This window comes from Phymastichus coffea, unplaced genomic scaffold (genome assembly GCF_024137745.1).
Source record: "Phymastichus coffea isolate CEN01 unplaced genomic scaffold, Cenicafe_Pcof_1.1 PCOF00041, whole genome shotgun sequence".
In the NCBI taxonomy this organism is placed as follows: domain Eukaryota; kingdom Metazoa; phylum Arthropoda; class Insecta; order Hymenoptera; family Eulophidae; genus Phymastichus; species Phymastichus coffea.
Window position 1 is genome coordinate 280284 of NW_026706852.1, and position 21253 is coordinate 301536.

Sequence of the window (21253 nt, forward strand, 5' to 3'; positions counted from 1 at the left end):
TAAATTATGACCAAAACAACCGTAACATGAGCATCGCTCAAGAACTGTTGAATGACGTCAACGACGACCCAAATTTACTCAAAAGGGTTATAACTGGTGATGAATCATGGGTATATGGTTATGATATCAAAACCAAAGTCCAATCGTCCCGATGGAAGAGCCCAGATGAGTCAAGACCGAAAAAAGCACGCCAAGTTCGATCAAATGTCAAAGTTTTGCTCACTGTTTTCTTCGATTACCATGGCGTGGTGCATCAGGAGTTCTTACCATATGGACATACGGTTAATAAACAGTATTATCTTGAAGTTATGCGCTGTTTGCGAGAAGCAATACGAAGAAAACGCCCAGAATTGTGGAAAAACTTATGGCTTTTGCATCATGATAATGCCCCTGCTCACTCATCTTTGCTTGTGAGAGATTTTTTGGCAAAAACAACACCATAATCACCGGATTTGGCCCCATGTGACTTTTTCTTGTTCCCAAAACTAGAGACCTATGAAAGGACGGAGATTCGCAACGATTGAAGAGATAAAGACTGCATCGCTGGAAGAGCTCAAGGCTATACCGAAAAGTGCTTATGAGCAGTGCTTTGAGGATTGGAAAAACCGTTGGCATAAGTGTATTGTATCTGAGGGGGATTACTTTAAAGGGGACAACATAAATATTGATAAATAAATAAATATTTTTTCTTAAAAATACAAAGTCACCTTACTTTTTGAACACACCTCGTATTTACGTGTGTGTGTGTGTTTTATGTATATGTATGCGTGGGTAGGTGTATCTGCAAATCTTGTGTCTCTGTCTTCTACGCCTGTCTGTTTAGCCTTTCTTCCCATTTTTCAGTTGCTTAATCTTCTCTTCTTCTCTCTCTCTCCGAGATCTACCTTTTCCACTCCTCTGTTTTTCTCTTTCTTGCTTATTTTCCTTTCGACTTCTTCCTTTGCTACTTTCTTTTGCCTTTTCACCTTTGTCTTTCTTTTACTTTTGCTCTCTTTCTTGCTAATCATCTCACCTGTCTTTCTTCTTAGTAGGGCTTTGACACTTTTTTCTCATTGCCTATTGCTCCCTCTGCCTTTCGTTTCCTCAGCCTCACTTATTTTCCTTAGTGTCTTATAATTTTGTCTTCTTGTTTTTCTTTTTCTTTCTCTTCTTTGTTTCTTCTTCTTTTCCATTTTTGCTCCATCATCCAATACCTGCTTCCTCTCGCTTGTATAATTGCTAGTACGTGTGTTTTGTTTGTCTGTGTGTGTGTGTGCATGTGTATGTTTGCGTGTGTGTGCGTGCTTTGTGTATATGTGCACGTAAGTAGATGTATAGGCGAGTTTTCTCTTCTCGAGTCTTGTATCTCTGTCTTCTGTTCCCATCTATCCTTAGGGTCTTGTAATTTCGTATTCTTATTTTTCTTTTTCTTTCTCCTCTTTGTTTCTTTTTTTTTCCATTTTAGCTCCATCATCCACGCTATCTTTTCTTTGCTTCCTATTATTATATTTTCCCATTCTTCCCCTTCCTTTTTGCTTTTTTCACATTTTTCTATGAGCTTCCAATTTTCTTCCTCTTTCATACACATTCTGCGTCTCTTATTTTCTTCTTTTTCCCAATTCCTGCTTCCTCTCGTTTCATTGCCTAGCCTAAACCTTTCCCTTATTTGTATGCCTTTTATTCTTCCCTCTCCTTGAATTTCCTTTAATCTATACTTTTTCATTTCTTGTTTTCCTGTTTGCCATTGGATCGGAAGGTAATGAAAATAAAGCTCAGGGTCAATTGAGAGTTTACTTTAATAATTAAATAAAGAAGTAATGTCGTTTTGTAGTCGACAAAGAGTAAAAGAGAACTGACGCAGTTTCGGCTTTTTTCATAAACTAAAACAACAAAACAAAACAAAAGAGGAACAGTGCGCGGACAGAGGCGAAGCGCGTTCAGCAGGTAAAAGGCGTAGAGAGCGCCCTCCTTTCCTTAGCCAAATTTAATGAAGTGTTCTCCATCGTCATTTCCGCCAAACATCCCGCCCGCCTCATTCTGTGAATGACGCTAAAAAGAATCGCTTCCTTTGCTGAGCTGGCCTTCTGTATTCGGAATGGGCAGTCTGGCGATCTTGACGACGGGTCGGACGTACTCTCCTGAAGCTGTGGTGATGGTGGCGGTACGAACCGTACCGTCTGGCCCCGGGTGTACAGCAGTGATCCTACCAAGTGGCCAGCGGCCATCTGGACAAAGTAATGAGGGATCTGCGATAACGACAAAATCCCCGACCTGTAGATTAGGCTGAGGCTTCCTCCACTTGGGCCGCTGGATGAGGGTATTTAAATACTCTCGGCTCCAACGGGACCAGAAATGTCCTCTCATGGCTTGAATGAGCGCCCAGTGACTGACTTGATCCAATTTTCCGTTGACAGAGATAGGCTCGGGATAAGACGTGGCAGAAGTCCCGATTAAAAAATGACTGGGTGTGAGTGCGTCAAGGTCACCTAGATCGCCTGATGGTAGAACAAGAGGACGGCTGTTGAGAGTGGCTTTAACTGCTACGAGGAGCGTGGCGAACTCTTCGTAGGTGAGACGTCGAGGTGAAGCAACTCGCTGGAGGTGCCGCTTCATCGACTTCACCCCCGCCTCCTAAAGCCCACCGAAATAGGGGGCTAAAGGGGGAATGAAACGCCAGTTGATACCTTCCTTTGCCAGTGTTCCTTCGACAACTCTCCAATCAATCTCGGCTTCTCTGAGGAGTCTGCGGAGCTCAAGGGCGGCCCCGCGGAAATTGGTGCCATTGTCGCTCCAGATTTCAGCCGGCCGACCTCTCCGACCTATAAATCTCTGCAGAGCACCAAGAAAACTGGCTGTGGTGAGGTCTCCGACGAGCTCAAGGTGGATGGCCTTAGTGCAGACGCAGACGAAGAGCGCGACGTAGCCTTTTACTGTGGACGCGCCTCGTCTTGTTGCGACAAAGATGAAAGGGCCCGGCGTAGTCGACTCCACAAGTTGAGAATGGCCTGGCTGGCGACACTCGGGCCGGCGGGAGAGAAGCCATGCGAGGGGGCGAGATCCTCGCCGCATGGCGAGCGCAAACAGTGCAGTGGCGGAAGTATCGCTTGATTCTCACCTTCGCCCCGGTAATCCATGCCTTTTGCAGGGCTCGAGCGTAGGTGGCCCTGAAACCGCCGTGAAGACTGCGTTCGTGTGCCCACCGGATGACTAACTGGGCGAGGTGCGCTGGTCCTGGAAGAAGGATTGGGTGCCGCTCGTCGTACGGCAATGAGGAGCGGTCAAGTCGGCCGCCTACTCGAATTACTCCGTCGTTGTCAAGGAATGGCTCGAGAGTTTTCGTCTGACTGCAGCTCTTCAGTTGGTAGCCTCGGCTCAGCTGAGCGAGCTCCTCGGAGAAGACGTGACGTTGAGTAATCCTGGCGCAAGCGATGAAAGCCTGGCGGAACTCGGCTGCTGTGATCGGTGACATTGGTAATGCAGTCTCTCGCCGTCTCAGAAGTCGAATGATACGCGTGGTAGCTCGTAATAGGCCGTCGAGCGTGGAGAATCGATCGATGTGACTCTTCTCAGAATGCAGTGACTCGTCCTCAATCTGCACCGTTGCACAAGACACGTGACTGCCATGCTGGCACTCCAGGCGGTCGGTGTCGTTGACCTCGAGTGGCCACTCGCTTGCTGGTTGTGTCAACCAGTCTGGGCCATGCCACCAGATTGGGTGCAGTGCGAGTTTAGTGGAGTCTGTGCCGCGCGATGCGACGTCGGCTGGGGTACAGCTAGTGGGGACGTGATGAAACGTGACGCCCGTGGAAATCTCCTGCACGTGAGACACATAATTGTCGATGATGTCATGTCCCACGGGCTCGTCCGACCGGAGCCAATGAAGAGCAACTTGCGAGTCACTCCAGAGATGGCAGCTCATTGGCGGCACTGACAGTGCGCTGGCGGCGTTCTTCAGCAGCATCGCAGCGATCAAGGTGGCGCGAAGCTCGAGTCTCGGAATGGTCATCCGCGCTCGTCTCTCTGTGGTAGGGAGCAGACTCTTGACTGGAGCCAGCTTTGACTTCGCTTCTAGGATGGTGGTAGTGATTTTGCCATCACTGTGGGTGGCTCTGACGTAAACGACAGCAGCAATATCACGAGTTTCTCGTCCCAATCGAATTTCGATCTCCAAAGATCTTGTATTATGGCGTAATCTATTATGGCGTAATATATTATGTATCTTGGCCACGAGAGTCAGCGGGGTCAACCAACCTGCTGGGTCAAAAAAGGCAGCGTGCTCTGCCAGAGCAGTTCTCTTGGTAAGACTTGGAGGCGGATCAACGACTCCAGGGCGAAACTTGAAACGATCCGTCACTGGATCCCAAATGACGCCTAATTCGCACACTGGTCCATCGGTAGAGAGTTGAACCCAGTCTGCCCGTAAGCGGTCCTCAGCGGGTATGTCTTCAAGCAGTCCAGGCTCGTTGGCCACCCACTTGCGTAGATGAAAGCCGCCCGCCCTAAGCAGACCGATAAGCTGATCTCTAAGGCTCCTTGCTGTCTCGAGGTCATGGCTACCACTCAAAAAATCATCCATGTAAAGGTCTCTCTTAAGTAATTCGCGGGCCAGTGGAAACCGATGTCCTTCGTTCTCGCCGAGTTGCTGCAGGGTGCGAAGTGCGAGATAGGGGGCGCAAGCCGTGCCGTAGGTGACAGTCCTGAGAACGAAATGTTTAGCTGGCAAGTCGGATGATGGGCTCCAGACGATACGCTGAAGATGACAGTCTCTCTTATCCATTAAGATCTGTCGAAACATTTTTTGAACATCTGCACAAAAAACATATCGGTGTCTTCGCCAGCGTGTGATGATCGTCGCTATATGTCCTTGGAACTTTGGGCCCGAATGGAGTGAGTCATTGAGACTGAGACCTGTAGAGGTGTCGCGAGAGGCATTAAAAACTACTCTTAGTTTGTTTTTTCTGTCGCTACGCTGCCAGATGCCGTGGTGTGGGATGTAGAATACTGTTCCTGAGTCCTCTCGAATTTCCTCGGCGGTCAGTGCTCTCATATGATCTAACTGCTCATACTCCTCCATGAACTGGCAGTAACTGTCGCGTAAAACGAGGTCAGAGCGCATTCGTCGCTGCATAGAAACGAGAGCTGAGCGCGCGTGGGGTAGACTGCTTCCTAGGAGGGCCTTCTTCTCCGACTTCAGAGGGAGTCTCATAGTGTATCGTCCGTCAGATGTTCGTCGGACTCCTTGAGTGAAAAGTGCCTCACATTCACGGTCGGCAGCTGAGATTCGTCGGACCGACGGAACTTCCTCGAGAGCCCAAAAACGTTGCACTAGTGCTAGAAGCTTCTCGTGACTTCCTTCGTCGCACACATGTACTGCGGTGGCGAGAGCTCGAGTGGTGTGACTCGTTGATGACTCTAAAATCGCAGTGGATCCTGTCAAGATCCAGCCGAATGTCGTATTCTGGGCCAACAAGGAACCAATTCTCCGAGTGCCCGCTAGAATGAAACGATGGTAAACGTCCGCTCCGATAACGATGTCGATCCCCCCGGGCTGATCAAAGGTAGGATTAGCTAGTAGTAGTCGGCGACGGAGGTTGGACACCTCAGAGCCGGGAATCCCTGACGGCGTAACAATGCCGATTGTCCGAAGAACAACGGCCTCTGCCCGGATGGGTGAACGTCGGCCGACGTCTGCGATATAAATTACTGCTTGAAATTTGGCTGAGTCCATGGCAGGCCCAGTCACTCCGGTCACTCCCACGTTGGTACGGCGCAGTTGGCAGCCCAGTCTGCGAGCGAAGTCGAGGCTTATGATGGTCGCTTCCGAGCATGGGTCAAGCAGTGCCCTTGCCGCATCCTTACGGTCTCCGCCACTGCTTGAAGAGACGATGGCCGTGGGGAGTACGACTAGTCATGCTGTCCCGTCCTCTCCAGTTGATTTTGCGCTGGTCGCAGCAGCCTGGAGTGTTGCTGGTCGAACATCACGAGGTGAGGTTGGTTGTGACTCTTCGTTTGTCTGGCGTTGTACTCTTCCAGCGCTCTCGTGGATTAAAGTGTGGTGGTCACCGGCGCAACTCCGACAAGTATTGTTGGAAGGGCAGTTTCTGGCAGTGTGACTACTACTAAGGCAGTTGTAACAGAGGCCTCGTGCGGCCACAAGCTTCCGTCGCTCTTCTGGCTCGAGTCCCCGGAAGGTTATACAGTGGCCGACATAATGTGCCTCCTTGCAAGCTGGGCACCCTCCTCTAGTGCGAACCGTACCCGTGGCATGGGTTCGTATAGTCCTTGGAACTATGGGTTGAGCCGTTTTCCTTCGGCCGCTCATGTAGTCGATTGAGGGGGCGGTGGCCACCTGACCGAGAGCGCGCAGAGTGCAGTATCGTCGCTGCAGGAACTCCGTGAATTGGCGAAACGAAGCCTCTCCGATCATCGATGAGGTGTCGAACGGCATGCTGGGCTCAGGCTCTTCCTCCCAAGCTCTCTTCGTGACCGGGTCAAGGGCGCGTACACCCATGAAGACAAACCAGACATCCCACGTTTGGACAGGTTGATTCAGTCGTTCGAGTTGAGTGCGGCATCTATTCAATTCGTCCATGAGGGTCTGTAGTCCTTCGGGTGTTTCTTCTATGAGGGGCCTCAGATTCACAAGCGCGGCTAAGTGGTCCCTCACTCGTAACTTCGGCTGGTCGTAGCGTCGGCAGAGTGCTTCCCACGCCTGCTTGTAGTTGATTGCGATGGAACGAAAACTTCGCAGTGCCTCCTCGGCTGCCCCCTTGACATTCGTTTTGAGGTAATTTATCTTCGTCGCCTCTCCTAGTGTAGCGTTGTCGTGGACCAGGTCAACGAAAAAATCTCGAAAGGCTTCCCATTCTTCTGGCTTTCCGCTGAAAGTGGGCAGTTCCAGGCGAGGCAGCTTCGAAAGAGGAAAATCCGTGTCGTGGTCTGCCGCGGTGATGAATGCGCCTGGTGTTGACGTGCGGTCCTCGGATATCGTGCAGCGAACTTGATGATCCAGCAAGACGCCGCGGCTTTCCACGTAAAGCTCTTCTGCCGATGCAAAGGTGTCGCTCAACCGATAGTCTACGGCTGACGCATCGCCGAGGGTGAGAAGTTGTCCATGATTGCGGTGGAGGTCTCGCCAATAACCGTCCAGGAGCTCAAGTCTTGACTCGATGGATCCGAGTGTCCAATTTGTTGTGGGCGTGCTAGCAACCTTTTCCGCAGTCCGCTGGATGGCCCTCTTCAACTCTTGTTGGATGTCTGCAAGCTCCATCTGCCGAGATGCGATTAAAATTCAGTGTGGGAGCCGTGGTTGGGTCAATTCACTCGGTCAGCCAGCTGAAACTTGATACCGACCTCTCGGCTCAAGCTGCTAGAGCACTAAGCCGAACGAATTCAACCCTGAGTTTTAGGTGTGGTCGACAAAGAAAGCTCGGTTCGGCGGTCCGACGGCTTGTCGCGCACTTAACGACCTGCCTGCAAAATAATTCAGCCGCTTGCGGCGCCTCGCCGTTCGCGGAGTCTCGTCATTTGCATAGTATTGCTTGCTCTGTCGTGCCGACCGTCGCTGCAGGAGGTTCTGCGAGCCAGTGAAAGCGAGAAGTTCCTCTTGGCCCAGCACCTCTTCATTGGACTGGAAGCGACCTGTGAGATAGGAGGCTCAAATGGTCCTATCGTTGTGGCGGGTGGAGTGTGATGAGCTGCTCTGCTACACTGCCCGCTTATCACCAGACAGGTCCTGGTGCAGTGCGACTTGCTGAGCGTCCGAGTATTCGTCTGCAGCGATCGCATGCTGTCACGCCCGCCGATCGGAGATGATGCCATCATCGGCGGCGGCCGCCCGCCGTCGACGCCCGTCATTTACAATGAAGCTGAGCTCTCACGAATCCCAGCGATCGTTCGAGGCTGCAGCCTAAACACCAGCTTCCGCGGCTGACCCAGTCCCGTTCACCCTTTATCCGTCAAGGAGTCGCGCCCGCATCGCACATAACCCGTCCGTTATAATTCGCACCACCTTCAACTCACCCTGAATTCGTCTTCTTTTCGCTGGAAAATCCGGCTCGAAGGACCAAATGGATCGGAAGGTAATGAAAATAAAGCTCAGGGTCAATTGAGAGTTTACTTTAATAATTAAATAAAGAAGTAATGTCGTTTTGTAGTCGACGAAGAGTAAAAGAGAACTGACGCAGTTTCGGCTTTTTTCATAAACTAAAACAACAAAATAAAACAAAAGAGGAACAGTGCGTGGACAGAGGCGAAGCGCGTTCAGCAGGAAAAAGGCGTAGAGAGCGCCCTCCTTTCCTTAGCCAAATTTAATGAAGTGTTCTCCATCGTCATTTCCGCCAAACAGCCATCGTATTAAGTAACTTGGCGTGTTTCTATCTAATCCCAATAACTACTTTATGTATTTTAGTTGTGATCTCTCTATTTCTTCATATCTCTTCCATCCCCAGATTTCTGCTCCATACATAATCACGCTTCTCGCCAGTTCGTCGAACAGGTTAATCCTTATCTACCACTTATCTCTAAATAGCTTTTCTCCTAGCCCACATAGTCTTTCGAATCCCATATTTATTTTCCCTTAAACCTTCTTTATCTGTTTTTTATGTCCATTATTTTTGCTTATCATATATCACAAGTAGTTGTACTCTTTAACCATCTCTATCTTCTCACCTTTCCATTCGAATTCTTCTTCCTTCCCCCTTCCTCCTCCTCTCTTGCATTTCATCATCTTTGATTTTCCTACATTTAGCTCTAATCCCCTTTCTTCCAGGTATCTTTTTAATTTTTTCAGCATCGTTTTTATTTCACTTTCACTTTTTGCCATCATCACTATATCATCTGCATATGCTAATGTCCATATTTTCTTCCATCCTATCACTACCCCTGCTTCTTGCACCTCTTTGATCTTGATTTCCAGGTCGGCGAAGGCAAAATTAAATAGCAAGGTGGTCAATGGGTACCCTTGCCTTACGCCCTTGTAAGTCTCAAACTCTCCAGTTATTTCTACTCCAACTTTTACCTTACTCCTTGTTTTCTTAGATATTTCTTCTATTCTTTTCCTGATTTTCTGATTTATCCCTTTCTCTCGGCAGAGAATACGTATAGTTTTCCTCCTTTTTCCCTTCTCGTCTTATCTTTTCTTATTCCTTCTGCCTCTCTTTTTCCCTCATCTTCTTTCGCTTTTCTTATTTCCTCTCTGTATTCTCTCTTTGCTTCAAAGTATTTGCCTCTGTCTCCTTTCCCTTTTCTTACCTTATTTAAGTCTGCCATCACCCTAGCACTTTTTATCCTACATTCTTCTTGTCACCAGCTTTTTTTTGATCCTTTTTTTCCTTTATCTTCTTTTTTACGACTGCGTTCCTCAATCTATTTTTTATATCTTTCCATTTTTCTGTTCCCCCTATTGCATCTGTCCATTTTGATACTCTGTTATACCTTCTTTCGCTCCAGTCGTCTACCATTCTTTCTTCCTCTTCTTTTCTTTCTTCTGCTATTTTGTCTGCCAATTCCACTTCTGCTGGTAAGTGGTCCGACTTTACCCTCTCTTTTATTTAAACCCTTTTTATTGCCTCAGTACGTAATCTATCGTTGTCATTCCTCTCGCTCCTATATATGTTATTTCTCCCTCTACATCTCCTTCTTTTCTCCCATTCGTTATCACTAAACCCATTTCTTTTAACCATTTTATCATTTATTCTCCCTCTGCGTTTAACACTTTATCCTTGGTCTTTATTTCTTCTAGGTTTTCTTCTGCCTCCCATTCTTTCCCTTCATTACGTGTTCTTGCGTTGAAGTCTCCTCCTATAATTATTGCTTTTGCTCTGTTCTCCTATATTTCTTTGCTTAGGTATTCATAGTTTTCCTTTTTCTCATACACCGTTGCTCTCATGTATTTCCTCCCTCCGATCTTTATTCCTTCTGCTGTTACTTCACTTGTTCTTTCTTTCTTCCATTCAACCTTACTCATCCCTTTCCTCTCTCTTACCGCGATTATTCCTCCCCCTATTTCTCTCCCCCTTCTTCCTTCCCTTCTTGAGTCTCTCCACTCTATGTTACTCCTGTTTTTGCCCCTTGCGTCTACACCCAGGTTTCGGTTAGCTCTATTATATCGAATTCCCTAACAAATTCCCAGTCGTCTTCCTCTATGCTCCTAATCCCCGCCACGTTTCAGAATAGTATCTTTACTGCCCATCTCTCTCCCTTTCCTTCTCTCTTTCTCTTTTTTTCCTATTGTTTTCGAAACCCTTTTGCTCTTTTTCTTACCATTTTTCCCTCTTTCTTGCTCCATCACCATTCTTCTTCTTCTGATTTCAACCCGTTATGTCACATCTTTACCTCTTTACCTTTACTTTTTATTTCTCTCGCTTTCCTTTTTACTTCCTCTCTCATCTTCCTCTGCTTCCACGTCGAGTCCTGATCTATAAAGATCTTTTTCTGTCCCAGCTTTTTTTTTCTTCATAATTCCGTCTTTTTGTTCCCATGAAGCGCATCTAATTTGCCACATTTTTTTTCCTCTTTCTCTCCGATCATCCCTCCTAGCTGTCCCTCCTATTCTTCTCTGATTCACTATCTTCCCTTTCATTTCTAGTTCCTCCCTTAACCAGTCCTCTGCCTCTCTCTTCTTTTCCCATCTTAACCCACCCTCTAGGTTTGTCACTATTATATCGTTTATCCTACTTTCTCTATCCATTTTTTCTCTCATATACTCTATTTCTTTCTTATGGCCTACTTCTGTTCCTTTTTGCTTCTAGTTTCCACCTTCTATACTTTCTTTTAATTTCACGCACGCTTCTTCCAACTGGTTCATTCTCTCTCCCCATTTTTCCTGCAGTTACTTTTCTCTAAGTTCTGCTTTTTCCCTTTCTTTTTTTGTCTCTCTCCTTCTTTCTTCTCTCTCTCTCTCTTGTTCTCTCCTAACTTTTCCTATTTCTTTCTCCCATCTTTCTTCTCTTCTTTTCCCCTCCGTCTCCATTCTTTCCATTTTTTTCATCATTTCTTTAAACATTTCTGTCCATTCTCTCCTTTCTTCCTCCCATAGCTCTCTTAAATCCCTTATATCTGCCCGTATCTTTTCCATTATATCTTCTACTCCACTACTTTTTTTCACTTCTCTTATCGTGTTGTCTAATCCCTCTCCCTCCTCCCCTTCCATCTCGCTCCCCTCATTTTCACTCTTGCTTCTTTTTGCCTCTCTCATTTCTCCTCTAATTTTCTCCTTCAGCCTCTCTCCTCTCTCTCACCACCTGACCACCTCTTTTCTTCTTTTTCTCCTGAGCCTTTCTTATCCATCCTTCCACCCTTATCACTTAATTTTTCTGTTGTCACAAATCTTTCCATCACTAACCCGTACGCCTTAATTTGTCTCTAATTCTGCTCGTGATCCCACCTTTATTCCCTGTCTTACCTTTTCTGTTTCCGCCTATATTTCTTATCGTCCCTCCTCTCTGCCTGCCTTTCCCGCTTCATGATTTTCTCTCTTAACCAGAACTTTTCTTTTTTCTTTATTCCTCTCTGTCTGCTTTTTCCTACTCTTCTCCAAACCTCTCTCTCTCTCTCTACTCCACTTCTCTTCCGCCTCCACCTTCTTTACACCTCTATCTCTCTCCTCAAACACTTTTCCTTTCTAACTTTCTTACCAAAACTCGCACTCACAGCCAAGACACGTCCACTCCCTTCCACGAGTCGAAACCCACTCTAGTTAAAAAATATTTCTTATTACATAAAAAATATTTATTATGATCAAAATCTATGAATGATCTTATGCCAGAGGAAATCACTCAATTCGAGGCAACAAATGTATGTCATATTTGTAAAAAATTAATTAACGAATCAATGAAAGATCATGACCATTGTCACTTGACAAAAATATATCGAGGTGAAGCCCATCAAAGTTACAACCTGAACTATTAAGATTCTCGTATAGTACCTGTAGTTGTTTTACAATCTTAGTGGTTATGATGCTCATTTTATTATTCGTGATATATTCAATCACTTTTGTAAAAATATTGAACTTTTACCTTTGACGAAAGAACAGTATATTGAATTCACAAGGACTGTTGCAGACACTGGAATCAAATTACGATTCATTGATTATGTTTATGGCTTCATCAGTTGACAAATTGGCTTCTGATTTGTATAGTTATGAAATTGTGAATTCAGAATTTCAAGATACTGAAGAAGAAAAAATAAATTTGACGCAGAAAGGAGTGCTTTCATATGAATAGATCAATTATTGGGGAAAACTTGAAGAAATCAGCTTGGCTGAAAAAAAATACGTTTACAGTAGTCTCACTGATTCAGAAGTATCGGATGCTGATTACGAGCATGCCCTCGAAGTTTGGAAACTATTCAACATAGAAAATTTAGATGAAAATTACGATTTTTACATGAAAATTGATATTCTATTACTCGCAGAAGTTTTTGAACAATTTCGCGAGCAATATCTAACAGCGTATGGTCTAGATCCAGCCCACTATTTCACAACTCCAGATTTTTCATGGGATTCAATGCTCAAGTTTACAAAGATATCATTAAGACTTTTGACGGATATAGATATGTATTTATTTATAGAATCACGTATTCGTGGTGGTTTGAGTTAATGCTGAGTTCGATATAGTGCAGCTAACAACAGATATATTTTTTTTTCATTTACTCCTAAGGTACTTTACAATCTATCTACATGAAGATAATAAGTAAATTTTTATAACTGTATGATTAATTTACATGGATACAAAAGTATTCTTACTAGTTCCTAACATTATCGAGAGACATTGTACAATAATGTGTTTAAGCTCTCAATATTTTATGTTTCTTAAGTTTGGTGTTTTTGATTGAATCTTTGAGAAGTTTGCTGATAAGTTCGTTTGTGTGGTTTTAAAGTCTAGTATTGTATTTTGCGTAGAAATTTTTAACTTCTTCTTTTACTGTTGGAATCTTTAGATCCTTTTGAATGATTTCGTTTGGGACAAGCCAAGACGTACAATATTACGAAGTACTTTTGATTGGAATCCTTCCAGAATTTCAACGTTCAAATTTGAAGAAGTACTCCACAATTGAATGCCGTAGGTCCATACTGGTATAGTTGATTATAGTTGGTAGGTCCATTTGAGTATAGCTGTGTATAGTAGAAGTTTGTTTTAGATTGTCAGCTCCGATCTTACTCCTATGAGCCAGTACATTTTCTTCCATTTTAATCCTAACTGTTTTCTTTCTGTAAATATGTGTTCAAGTGTATACCTAAATATTTTACCTGTTTACTTTGAGGAATGTATTTGTCATTTAATCTAATAGGTGGACAGGTGTCTTTCCGAAGAGTAAATGTAGTGTGTATTGATTTGCTCTCGTTTACTACTATTCTCCACGAGTTAAGCCAGTAATGTAAATGTTGATTTATGTATTCCTGTAATATTTCGGTTGTTATTTTTGCTTCTTGATGTGTTGTTAGAATTACTGTATCATCAGCATAAGTTGATGTTATAATGCTTGGGGACTTTGGTAGGTCCGATGTGTGAAGCAGGTATTGCGTTGGGCTTAAAACACTTCCCTGTGTCACTCCTGCTTTTATTGCTTGACGTTGCGATACCTTATCATTTATTTTAACTTGGAATGACCTGTTTTGAAGATATACTTTTAATAACTTATAGTGATGTTCAGGAAACTTTCTCTTGAGTTTATACCGAAGCCCATTGTGCCAAACTTTGTTAAACGCCTGGGCGACATCGAGAAATATGCCTGTGCAGTACTGTTTGTCTTCGATGGCTTTTCTTGTAACGTTAACAATTCTGTTTACTTGTTCGATGGTTGAGTGATTGCATCTAAATCCGAACTGATGATCTGGTATAAGTTTTTTATTAACAGTATTTAGGCTAATTCTAGTTAAGATTAATTTTTCGAAGACTTTTGCGAGTATTGGTAATAGACTGATTGGTCTATATGAAGTAACAAGTGTCGTTTCTTTACCGAGTTTAGGTATTAATATAATCTCTGCTATTTTCCATTGAGAACGAAAATAGCAAAGGCGGAATCATGCATTGAAAACTATTGTTATATATCTTATTGCTATTAACCTGTTAACCGGGGAAATCCCTTTCTAATTACGCACATATAACGGGCGCGTCCTTTTCCACTAATTGTGAGTTATTTAGGCTGTCCTCAGAGTCGGGTGAATTCTCTTCTTCGTATTTTCCCCTGGGGCCTATATCCATCTGACCTGACTCCCAGGGGTACTTGCCTACGTTTATTGCTCGCTCTCTCTTGGGTCGATCGCTGGAAACCTGGTCATTGTTGAGCTTAGGGTCCGATTTTTCCACGGCCCGGTCAACGGAGTCCAAACTTTCCAGCTTCCTCTTACTCAGGGGTGGGTACGTTGCGTTCTCCACCCTTGAGTCGGTTGGGATGCATTTGATGGGAAGTTGCAGGATGAGAGTGTTCGGCGTCTCGAGCGTCCGCAATAGCTTGTTCAGAGGTTCGTCGTCCGTCCAGAGAGGTCGGTCGATGGGCATGTCTGACTCCTCATAACTCGTCTGCAGGGTCCATTGAGGCGTCTCGATTACAGTCCGGTCCATAGGTTCCATGTCCGTTATCGTTTGGTCTCGTCCAGTGTGCCAACTCTCTAGTTGGTAAGAAATCTTGGCCGTTCTCTTACTGGTCTTTGGTGCCATTGCTGGAAAACACGTCTTGCTTGACGGAGGATGATATTGCTCATCCATTTCCTCCAGATTTTCCCATTTCCGCCCATATTAGGTCATATCACTAAAGTGTCGTATAGGCTTATCGGCCATATACCTCGTATAAGCTGGCAATAAATTACGCTGGGCAATCTTAATCTGGGTCGAGGTGGAGAGTGGATGCTTGAAGAATCTTGCAATGTGTCGAAATGCGTCGAGGTAGTCAGTGATGGTCTCCCCTTGGGCCTGTGATCGACGTCGCAACTCCTCTTCAATATCATCGTCAGTCAGTCTGCGTCCATAATGGTCCCGCAAAGCTCGTTTTAAGTCTTTCCAGCAGCGGATTTTCTTGGCCAGGCTACGGTACCAGGAAGCGACTTCCTTGGCGAATGCGGACGATATCACATGCAATAAATCGCTGCTGGTCATCCCGGTCCGGGCCTTAACTTCCTCAATCTGTCCGATGAACTCTTCTGGGCCATCTGATCCATTATATTTAATCCTCCTGCTTTCCAGTATTCTTATATTGCTCAAATCGCGCTTAGCCAGATCGTATTCCTCGTTACACCTGTGCCGGTACGGACGCAGTAGGTCAGGGCTACTCTGGAGCTCACTCGAATACTCGGATTCACTGGTCTCGGATGCGTTGCGTTCAGGTTCCCGCCAATGGCCGCGGTAATACCTGCGACGATGGTATGAGTGGACCTTAACTGGTCTATGGCGGCGAGCTGAACTGTCTCGCTCACTGCTGCTGTCTGAATACAAAGACGAACCCTTATTTCGATGGAAACGTCTCGACTGCTGATCAGCTCTCTCATGCCTATGTTTTCGACTGGAGGTCTCGTGTGCATGGTATACTCTTGGTTTCGGTAAGTCATGGTCGCAGCAATGGGTCTTCCTATGTGATCGTATAGGACTCAGGCTCACTTGCTTCGACTGGGACTTGACTGAGCGAGTCGATTTCGTGGGTTGTCTGGTAGTCTGATCAGGAGATCTGCAGTCAGTCGTGTGCGATCGATTATCACGTTTATCGCTACGTTGATCCGGGCTCGAATACTTAGAGTGTCTTCGCTTAGGCTGATTCGAAGAGGGTCTACGCGGGGACGTCCTGCTATCGCTCTCACTTGCCGTCTCGTCTGATGATTCCGGTTCTAATTCACCAACTCGTGAGGCATTCACATAGGCAGATGTCTTCGTTTGGCGGTGCGAACCGATGGGTCGATCCTTACTAGGACGCAGTTGTCTACTGCACAATGTCCTAGGTCTGTCCAACTGAAGCAGGGACCGGTTCAGGTCTGCTCTTCGAAAAGACTCTTCGCCTCGGTCAAACCTTTGACTCTCCCTGACGGCTTGCTCGTCGGTATCAGTCCCTTTGTCCGCTCTACTCAATTCAGCGATACCTTTCTTCGTTCGTATGACTCGGCGAATAGCTCCTATACGCTCTGAAAGTTCTAGGTGCATCTCAGGCTGGGTGGCTGTCCCATGTGGCGGCAACCTCCGCAGATTTCTGCCCCTCCTAGCCGGCTGTTCTACGACAGCGTCGGCTTTCTTATTATTGCATGCTCCACTGATTGCTGAAGCTTGATGGGTACGCTTAGATCGTCGTAACCTTCTCGTCGGATCAGCTGTGTCATCCTCCGAAGTATTAGGATCAGCAAGGTCGGGCGGATGAACTTGACTAGACGTTTTAGAGAGTGGGTGAGCCTGGTGCGTCTTTGCTTCCGGTTGAGCACCCTGGTCACGATCACTCTCCTCAGTAGCCTTGGTAGGCTTGGGCCTTGGGCGACTTCGTCCTTCTGTTGCTGCGGATTCCGATTGGTGCGACTGAGCGTCACTACTGGTTTCCACAGGGCACCATAATACTGTGCAGTAAGCTGAAAAGGTGCTGAGCTGTAGGGACCCTTTAATCGCAAGTACTCCAGGTGGTCAACATCAGGTAACCCAGCCATTGAGAGCCTAAGTCGCTCTTCTCCCCGTGTACCTCGTCAAGTGTCATCTCCTTAATTGTAACCACTATCTCTCGTCCAGCGTGTGACTTCCTTAATATGTCCCACATCCTCATGTTGTCCCATGGCTGGTCCTCAGGTCCTGCAAGAGTAACTACATCGGTCCTTGAGGTTGGTATTCCTGTACTCATATTGGATGCCATCTTACGCCAAACTACTAATGCGTTAAGCACTGTGGTCTCCTGGCTTAATACTCGGTCTAGTTTTGCTATCACTGAAGGGATTAAGTCCAGTCGAAGTTTATCACTGAGGTATACGATCGCGAGGTCATTCGGTTTCCGAAGGTATAGCGTGCCCCTACTAGCCAGTTCGACTGGTCAATAGTCTGGTTTCACTCTATGCTCTTTATGTCTCTATTTCACTCTATATGACTTGCGATAGTAATCGTCGAAATAACAATTAACCCATAAAACGCGTTCGCCGATCTCGGACCGACCGCGAAAGATACGGGGGATGAGGTAATCAAGAGGGCAAAGTCAATAATAAACAATAAATTAATAAAGACTCGAGTTTATTAGACCAACTTATCCCTTAGGTCAGCCCAGTGGTCAATCACTCGCGATGGTCTGCCTGATCTAAATTAATAAGGGCACGAATGGCGTACCGCGACGCAACGTCGAATTGGGCGGACGATAGTTGGTGCGAACGGTCTCGATGAATTGCGAACGCGCGGTTATGCAACATCCAAATTATCTACTTCGCGCACTAGCTCAGGAATTTATTTTAAAAAAAACACACGCGCGCGGGATCGGTCGGTCGCGTGAAGGTCAGGCGCGGCCCGCGTAATGTATGTACATCCGATTGACTTCAAAGAAGGAATTTGTCAACGCGCGTAAGAAGCTCGTCACCCGCGCGAAGGTCATGCGGTATTCACTCTTATTTGGCACTTTACAAAGCCCATCAGAAAAAAACGACTGTGAATAGACGCGCGCACTGGAACTCCGTTGCCCGCGCGAAGGTCATACGGCACTTGACAATTTGATTTAACAAGAAAATCGTATAAAGGGAATCGACGAGACTGACGCGCGTACGGGGAGTTCGTGCACGCGCGAAAGCCAGAAACTCGTTTAATTTGATAATTTAGCAGAGAAAATTGCGTAAGGGAAAATCGGCGGTAAACCGACGCACACGCAAAGAATTTAGAAATATACGCGCGCGCGTGAAGAATTCGTCGCTCAGGCGACACTCAAAATGACGGGATAGCAAAGACAGACGTCCGAGAGGTCAGTGGCAAAAGGTGCGCGCTCAAGGAAATTTTATCAGACGCGCGAAGGTCATGCGGCACTCCCGATAACGCGGATATTTAAGCAATCGCGCGACTCTTTAAGAGAGAAGGGGAAGCGTACTCACTTTTGCGTTTGCCCAAGTTTATCACGATCGCGATCACGATTGCTGCCGCTATCGTCGCCGTAGCTATCTCGCTGTCTATGCCGTCGTTGTTGCTGCCGTTGCTGCTGCTAGTTGTTGTTGCCATTGCTGCTTGCTGGTTGTTGCTGCTGTTGCTGCTGCTGGTTGTTGTTGCCGTTGCTGCTGCTGTTGCTGCTGCTCACTGTCGTTGCTCACTCTGCTGCTGCTAGTGCTTTACTCTTTGCAGAGTCTAGCGGGGACGTCTGGTCGGCATCAGAAACTTGCGGGTACTTCTGGTAGGCACCAGAGCTTAACGAGTATTGGCGCGGCGTTTTTCGACAACGCGCCGCTTCTTCTTTTTACCTCCCCTTAACGATTAGGTGATTGGTCGGCTTGTTGCTAAGCCGGATGTGAGCGCCGTCTATATCGGTATTTCTTACCCGCGTAATTTCGTCATTGGTCGCGTCTTGGTGCCTAATTTCCCTACTGGTTGCGAAGATACCGTCGGTTTTACTCCATTTGTCTAGCTACCCTTAAGCTGATAACGATTGGCTAATCCGTTAGCGTCGCTTGCCTATCCTTGTCTATATACCTCACGTTGGTCTTACCGATTCCCCTCACTCGCGTCCGATCGGTATCGTATCGGTTGTCTCGCTCGGTTGCCCCTACTTCGGTCAAGCCAGGTCTGCCTTAGTTAACGGAGGCTTGCGATCAGCTGATCACAGCTGGAATATTTAAGGGCTTCCAGCTTCCTGGGAGAGTGTCGGACCGGGTCGTGAGTGTGCGAGGTGTTGTACGCGGATGTAAGGGTCGTGCGCATCGGTCGGGAAGACTTCGGGGGACCATAGGTCGCGAAATCTGGACATGCATGGGCGGGTGTATGCGGCAATAGCCGTTTGGCCGCACGTTTCTAGCAGGAGCGGGGCTAGCATAAGGTAGCATAGATTTTCCGGTGATGACGCGTCATCACATAGTTAATAATTTTTGTTCGATATTAGTTTATATCAACTGATTATTATTTTAACTTATTTCATCCACTTCTCGCTTCTGAGAATTAATAATGATGAAAATTTTTTCCAGCTCGTCATTGATAGCTTTTCGTAAAACTTTAAGATTGACAGCGTCTTGAATGTCTGCAGCATCAGCAACTATGCAGAGTCTATCATTTTCTATATCAAACTTACCATCATCGGTCAATTTGAATCCCAAGCTGGGTGGACCATGAGCAATAACTGTGGAAAGTGATTTTAATTGAAGTCCAAAGAGATCAATACTCATAATGATAATGAACTTGAAAGCTAACAATACTATTAATATATTATTTCAGCTGCTCTTAATTCTTCCATTATAGATTGCATTTCATTCACATGGTTTTGACTGCCGACTGATATCTCTGCAATTAATAATCTAAGACGTAATACAAGCTCATTGGGATCATCCCAATATATATAAGCAGTAAGATTATTAGGTCTGGCAATTTTATAAGGTGACTTCAAAAAAATCCCTCTGTAACTTGGTGAATTATGAGGTGTAACTCTGATCAACTGATCGTATAATATCTCGAAATTTATCACTTAATTGATAATGTCTTTCCTCAACAGATTTTTGTAATGGTTTTTCTATGCATTCCTTATATTTATAATACGATCGTAGGTACCCAAATCGTCTTGATTTGGAGCTATTAACTTTTTTTTTTAATAACAGTTCAATCAATCCAGGGCTTTTTTATAAGTATGCTTAATAATATTATTTTCAAAATTTTATGACCTATCATTAATCTTAAGAGTACCATCTTTAATTTGACGTACTCCACAGATAGTATTTAATGTTATTACTTTATTTTTCCGCAACATTGATAAATACACGGAGTATAAAATACTTCTTAATTATTTTTTGGTTGTTCATTAGCATTAATTTCTTCTTCCAATCCAATATGATATAATTTGTCAAATGGTTTTTCCTGTTTTTTAGATAATTCTTGTATGACCTAGTGTGATGTTCGTATCACTTATAAATAATTCGAACTCTCGTATCTAGCTAATGAGTAAGAATTTGTTTCTAATGATTTTACTCTAATTGTTAATGAAATAGATAAATAAATTAAATGTAATCAATAAGTAAATCAAATATACATAAATAAGTGCAATATTTCGAGGAAAGTCAGACAATGCCCTAGTTTCTTATGGTGTGAATTGTTCCATAAGCAGAGCTAAAGTCTTTCTTTGATAGGATATAATTCGGCCCAAGTTTCTTATAGCGCGAGATGTTCTATAAGCCGAGCTTAAATTATAAGAAAAGGATAGTCTTGCTCAGTTAATCACAATGAGAGAAAGAACTTAGGTATAATCCAAGTTTATTCAGACTCATGCGCTCACCTTGCAAGGCTAGAAGTGAATGCTAGCCTGTGCAGAGGTGGGCCTATTTATACATAGATTTTCCCGCTTATTTTTGCAGGAGAGATGTCATCGAAAATTCGAGATACATTCGCGAATTTTCAGAAATAAGTTTTCTTAATTTATAAGTAAATAACCATTAATATTAAGTTTTTAACACATGTAAACTTTACAGAATTTGTTATTTGTTGATTTTATACAACAATTATCGCCAATAGTGTCGTCAAAAGTTATTAACTAATAAAGTTAATTAACGTGATATTACAATATTTACAATAGAAAATTATTAAATTTTCATATAACTTTATAGTTGATTAATTTTGGAAGTATTCTCCAAAATTAATTATTTAAATTAATTAATGACATTTGAATTATGACTAATTTTTCATATTTGTAACGGTTTTTTCTAATCTTATTATGCAATTATTAGATTAATTATCTAAGATTTCTAAATCATAAAGTTATCATTATCAAGTATAAACTTAATATTTTCGTTCTATAAATAGCTTATTGTTTAAATAAATTATTAATTGTTTATTTACTAATAACAGTTATTATTCAGCTGTTATTAATGAAACCAATTCTTACTCATGTTCTATGTTTATTCACTTTGCATATGAATTATTTATATTTTACTAATATTTCATATGTTAACGTAATAAATAAATCAACTTTGCATATTGATATTCGTTATTATTTCATAATTGAATGTGATTTTTGTTATGATATTATGAATCTACATGCTAAAATCTATATAATCAATACTTTGTTATATTAAAATTATCTCTAATTAACATATTTTTCTTAATATCCTAAATCATTATATCTATGTCTATTACTTTATGACGTCACGCTGTTTATT

The 21253-nt window shown here is 44.3% G+C and overlaps 1 protein-coding gene across 1 annotated transcript; it reads right to left on the reverse strand.

Moving 5' to 3' along the window:
• Positions 1–2028: 2028 nt before the first annotated feature.
• On the reverse strand, positions 2029–5185 carry LOC131664145 (uncharacterized). The gene is made up of 2 exons (XM_058935036.1): positions 3095–5185; positions 2029–2610 (listed from the first exon to the last, which is right to left on the reverse strand). Exons 1-2 carry the CDS (start codon positions 5183–5185, stop codon positions 2029–2031), a joined length of 2673 nt encoding a protein of 890 aa, XP_058791019.1.
• Positions 5186–21253: the final 16068 nt, after the last annotated feature.